The sequence below is a fragment of the Pseudorasbora parva genome, chromosome 23 (genome assembly GCF_024679245.1).
Source record: "Pseudorasbora parva isolate DD20220531a chromosome 23, ASM2467924v1, whole genome shotgun sequence".
Lineage (NCBI taxonomy): Eukaryota > Metazoa > Chordata > Actinopteri > Cypriniformes > Gobionidae > Pseudorasbora > Pseudorasbora parva.
The window spans coordinates 1,464,253-1,470,305 of record NC_090194.1 but is presented as its reverse complement, the minus strand read 5'-3'; the positions used below and the strand labels follow the sequence as shown (position 1 = coordinate 1,470,305).

Here is a 6,053-nt window from a genome sequence, read left to right as displayed (position 1 = left end):
ATAAGTAAGTAACCTGGTTGCCTTAAATTTTTGAGTTTATTGAAATACAAAATTTGAGTTGATACAATGAAGGAAATTGGTTTAATAAATAGAAACTCAAAATGTGATTTTTTTCTAAACCAGATAAAGAAAATGATAAATCATGAAAATAGCACTATTTGGCATGTTTCTCTGCGTAATCACAAATAAAACACACATCTACCCAATATGCTTACAAAATCTTTGAATAATTAATGAATAAAGGTTGTCGATTCTCAAAAAAGTTCATTGTGATTCAATGAACTCAAAATTTTAAAGGCAACCGGGTAACTTGTTTTAAAAAAATAAATAAATTACAGTGTATTATTATTATTATTATTATTAAAATAGGAATACGCCGTTTGTGCAATAAACACGGACTGAACGCTCCCGCTTTTGGACTCATTCAAAATAGGAATAAGCCGTGTGTGCGGGGAGAAACTCCATTTCCCATAATGCCGTGCGCGGGTCTTATTTCCGGTCCTGCGCGGTTTCTGGAGCGGATTGGAACCCGGAGTCAGGATTCTCTAAATGTGTAGACGTTTGGAAAACAGGTAATGACTTTAAGCTGAACTTGTGAGGTTATTGTGTTCAAACGCATTGCACAACTCGCCCAAACCCTCCACATTAAGGGCGCAGAAGCCATGAAAAGTGTGCGCGGAGCGAGTTTGTTGTGCTTGAAGCGCTCTGGCTCCAGATGAGCCGCGTCTCCAGTCCATCCGCCATGCCGATTGTTCTTTGTTACATTTGCATTTCCGAAAGAGCGAGCGCAGCCTGAGATCGGAGTTAAAACCCGGCTACAGTTTGAAATCTTCCTAAATCACGGATCCTGTCCGCGTCGAGCCGTGCTGTGCCGCTTGACGCGCGCACCGGACAGCGCCACGCACTGCGTTGATCACGCGCGTCACGCGTTGTGATTGTTGATCTTGGGAGCATCAACAGAATCTGTTGCATTGTGTAATGGGCTTTATTAACCGACAGCAATGCAATGGACAACGTTATAATGGAGAAGTGCACAATAGCTTTACATTAGACCTTATTATTAATAATATTTTTCTCCTTATGCATACTAGACACGTGCATATGTTTAGTCCAGATTTATAAAGTTACATTTCAAATATATTGTCATTCATTCAATTTCCAACATGCTTAAATACACCCGGTGAGCAATAAGTTCTCTGCAATATATATATGCAGTCAACATGAATACAAAGTTTATATTTCTAAAAGAGCCTTCATGTATTTAAAAGATGGGAGTATAATTTTGGCCTAATATTATACTTACATTTTTTTTGGTCCAGAAAGCTTTTAAATATATATGGGTGGTTCTTCTTTTGGCCTTGTGAACTTGAGGGGAAAAAAAGTGTTAAATATAACTACTCTAGATTAATGATCCATTAAAGAACGCGCTTACATTATAAGACAAATTGGGTTTTTTTAACATATTTTCCGATCCGCACTGAAAAAATGTCATTTCCATCACATGTAAATATTTGATTATTATTTAAAATTATTATGATATACATAATTTATTAACAGTGTAAGACCACTTTCACAGGTAGTTTTAACAATTTATACCTATATTGCAATTACCATAGATTTGTGGATTAGTTAACAATAAGATTAACTAAATCAATACGATTTGTGGAATAGATAACAATAAGTTGTGGATTAAGTCCACATTATAGACTACCAGTAAAAAATTCCTAAAGTACTTTTATTGTACATTCAACTATGAAAGTGTAGATTTTTCAAAATTAAATGTTTTTTATAAAATATGATCAAAGGACATGAAAGTGCTGTAGTCTAATAATTGCCCATATATATATAATATGTATTATTTTTATTTTTTGTGGAGATTTTTTTGTTATTTTATTTACATTTAAATTACTAGATTTGATCAATACATATTAATTTAAACACATTCTTTCAACTTAAATTAAAAAAATAACTAAATTCAGCTCAAAATCTCTCACGTTGAGTTTCTCTGTCAAACTCTTGTAGAAAATTAATATTAATATAAGATGATATTTCATGACTCTTGATGGCCTTATAGCTCTATATGGAGCGGATGAGCTGTTCCTCTGGGTCCTAAAGTCAGCTTCTCTTCAGTATGCATTCAGAGACACATGGAGACATTATAACGTCCTTTTTTGGTAAAGTTTTAACGTTTTTAGTTTGAATATTGAGCATTTTTAGGTTTTTCTATGTGTACTGAAGCATTCAGACTTACCCGTGAGGGAAGGATTGGTTACATTTTTTACATTTCAACCACATAAACTCCTCAAATCCAGTTAAAAAAAATCAGTGTATTCGTGGTTAAAGTGTGACATAAGTCCCAAGCTCTTGGACCACTCAGATAAACTTTTTGTGTCAAAATGGGGGAAAACCCGAGGGAAGATGATGAATTGTTACAGCTGTTAAAACTAATGTTCATATTTTTGCATCATCTCCAGGGTGTCAGAATGGCAGAGCAGGCACCAGAGGAGTTTATTTGTAAGTATATAACTATAATGTCACGTGTTTATGAATATGCACGCATGCAGCAGTATTGCAGTGTGTTTTCCTGAAGTGTGTGACGGAGCATGTTGTCCCTGCAGGGTGTGAGGACTGCGGCCAGTACCACGGCTCTGAGTGTCCTGAGCTGGGGCCCGTCGTCACCGTCAAGGACTCGTTTGTTCTCAGTCGGGCACGGTGAGCGGACATTAGTGGCTTTTGGCCAAATATGCCCTCAAAAAGGCTCTCGGGCGCACACTGCGAAAAAAATGCTTCTGACTTAGTATTTTTGTCTTGTTTCTAGTCCAAACATCTAAAAATTCTTACATTAAGAAACATTTACTAGACAAGTACAAATTATTGTCTTGTTTTAGGAAAGTAACTCAAAATGAAGAGAGTTTTTGCTTAAAATAAGATAAATAATCTGCCAATGGGGTGAGAAAAATAATCTTAATTCAAACAGAAAACAAGATTATTTTTCTCACCCCATTGGCAGATTATTTATCTTATTTTAAGCAAAAACTCTCTTCATTTTGAGTTATTTTTCCCCAAAACAAGGCAATTACTTTTGCTTCTCTAGTAAATACTTCTTGTTTTAAGAATTTTTAGATGTTTGGACTAGAAACAAGACAAAAATACTGAGTAAGAAGAGCATTTTTTGCAGTGGACTGACCACAGTTAGATGACCATATGTGGGATTTTTAGAGGCCAGATATTGACCCTGTTTTATGTTTATTATCAGTCTCTGTGTTTATTTTTTCCAATTATTGGACTAGGTGCTCGAATTTCTCTGTGCATTTGTGACGCAGAATTGTATTATGACAATAACGGCATTTGTTTTAATGCTTATGTTTACAGATTACTTGCAAATTGTTCTCCGTTACAGATCACGATTTCTATTATGAAAATTGTAGTTAGTAATATAATCGAATTACTCATTTTAGGCAATGTATTCTGGATACTTTTTAATTACTTCTGACCTAAGTCTTTTTTTTTAATTAAATATGGTGCACTATATTGGTGTGTGTGTGTGTGTGTGTGTGTGTGTGTGTGTGTGTGTGTGTGTGTGTGTGTGTGTGTGTGTGTGTGTGTGTGTGTGTGTGTGTGTGTGTGTGTGTGTGTATATATATACACACATACACACAACATGGCATTATCCCTGGATAACTCTATTCACTATACGTTGGTGTTGTTCACATTATATGCACTTTTGCGCCAATTGCCAACAAAAACACACATTTGATGCAGTCATTGTGCAGTGACATTATGCCAGGGTTCCCCAAACTGGGGTTGATGAAAGAACTGCAGGCGATTGTTGATGAGTTGATGAGAAGCTGATTAATTAGAAAATATTTAAAAATAAAACAAGAAAAGTGCTATAAAATACAATTCACAGAATGATGTATGGACAAAATATTTGTGGGCAAAAAAAATAATAATGCATGTTTTACACAATTTGCATATAATTGAATATAAATACACTACTGTTCAAATGTTTGTGGCCTGTAAGATTGTGTCAGATTAAATGTTTTTCTCTTACCGAGGCTGATCAGAAATACAGTAAAAACAGTAATGCCATAAAATATTTTTATAATTTTAAGTAACTACTTTTTTTTTTGAATATATTTTAAAATGTAATTTATTCCTGTGATCAAAGCTGAATTTATCATCATTACTCCAATCTTCAGTGTCACATGATCCTTCACTAATCATTCAGATTTTCTGTTCATTTTTTTTACTGTATTTTTGTGCTTATAAATACAGCCTAGTTAAGCATTGGATAATCATTCATTATAACTTTTGAATACTAATGTGAATGATGTCTTGACTTAAGAACATAATCCTTGTGCATGTTCTAGGTCGTCTTTACCAGACAGTTTGGAGATCAGGCCAGCTGAGGAGAGGAACGAAGGCGTGTTTGTGCTGAGGCGGCTGGTTAAGAGGACTCGATTTGGCCCTTTTGAGGCCAAGAGGGTTCCAAGCCTTCAGATTGAGGGCGCGTTTCCTTTAAAGGTAAACATTAGACCATTAATATGCCACTCCTAAGGTTAGTTAGTTCACCCAAAAATGACAATTCTGTCATTAAGTCCTCAAGTCGTTCCTAATCTGTTAAACAGCAATGAACACTTTCAAGCTCCAGAAAGGAAGTAAAGACATCGTTAAAATAGTCACGCAAAAACACAGCCTGACAAGCCAGAGCCACATCAAGATGTTTGGTCTGGAAACTCACCATTGACGGCTCAATCCGAGGGGCGGATAAACGGCTGTCTGTCAAACTCCCTCTGCACGCGATAGGATAGCGCTACACCAACCAGAGCAACGACGGTGAAGCGGAGCTCGCTGACGGATTAAACATTCACCGTATCCGGTCGGCTAAACTCCGAACACATCTTCCCTTCTTCAGAATGACTTCAGTGCCGCTCTTTGTTCTTTTCTCAGAGAAAAGCTTAACTCCAAGTCTTCCAGAGTCGCCAGTTTCTGTGTTTACTAGAAGCATGCAAATGATGAAGATGAACGAAGGTCTGACGGGTTTGGACCGACATGAGGAATTAATGACAGTTTACATGTCTTTGGTCCGTGTTGCGTTCATATATCAGTCGAACCGCACCAGAGTTCGTTTGGAAGCGGACCAAGACTCATCTTTTCAGCGGCCTAGGTCCGCTTCCAAACCAACTCTGGTGCGGTTCGACTGATATATGAACGCAACACGGACCAAAGACATGTAAACGGACCAAAAACCGGACGTGATGTCACAAGATGTGACGCCTAGTCAGCTGATTTGACGACATGGAAAGATCGGCGTATCCAAAATGAGTAACTTTAACGTTAGAGGGCAAATGTTCGAAACGTTCGAAAATGCTAGAAAAAATGCACAAAAAGCAAACCTGGCTCTCCTCATCAGAGGACCCGTGCTGCCCATTATTAGCAGGTACAGACGACAGAACGGCCGTCTCTTTTCTGCACAACGGAGGAAATATTGCTGCTGTTTTGAATGTTTTGAACATTTCATGAGCTCTTCATGAGTTCTCTGGTAAAAAATAATGCCATATGTACACGCATAAAATGCCCGCGCGTGTAATCCGCACACAGCATTGTTTTGAATGTTCGGTAAGCAGCTCCTAAGTCATATAAGCCGACCAATCAGGTTGTGAGCGTCTCCCTGAGCCTTTGGTTCGGTAACTCTAGGTTCGCTGTTAAAAATGCCAGTGTGAACGCTAAGCGGACCAGGACTATATGTTTTGTTTTTGTTTTTTGGTCCGGACCAAACTAACCATAACCGAACTACAAGTGTGAACACACCCTTAATTTTTGTGTGAACTCTCCCTTTAATGTTTTTTCTATTGCATGGGTTAGATATTCCAGAAGGACGGCTCGGTGGTGTTTTTCGACACGTCCAATGAAGACGACTGTAACTGGATGATGATGGTTCGTCCCGCCACAGACCACAAACACCAAAATCTGACGGCCTACCAGCAAGATGATGATGTTTACTTTAATACATCACAGGTCTGTCACTTCTGTTCCTGAATAAATGCATA

The 6,053-nt window shown here is 37.5% G+C and overlaps 1 protein-coding gene across 1 annotated transcript in view; it reads left to right on the top strand.

Annotated features, from left to right (window-relative positions):
- Positions 1 to 482: 482 nt before the first annotated feature.
- The window catches only part of prdm15 (PR domain containing 15), a 29,975-nt gene continuing 24,404 nt past the window's right edge, over positions 483 to 6,053 (top strand). The window contains exons 1-5 of the mRNA XM_067432715.1: positions 483 to 572; positions 2,475 to 2,514; positions 2,619 to 2,712; positions 4,374 to 4,527; positions 5,869 to 6,021. Coding sequence (XP_067288816.1) covers positions 2,484 to 2,514; positions 2,619 to 2,712; positions 4,374 to 4,527; positions 5,869 to 6,021 — 432 coding nt within the window. The 5' untranslated portion in view covers positions 483 to 572; positions 2,475 to 2,483. The remainder of the gene's footprint in view (positions 573 to 2,474; positions 2,515 to 2,618; positions 2,713 to 4,373; positions 4,528 to 5,868; positions 6,022 to 6,053) is intronic.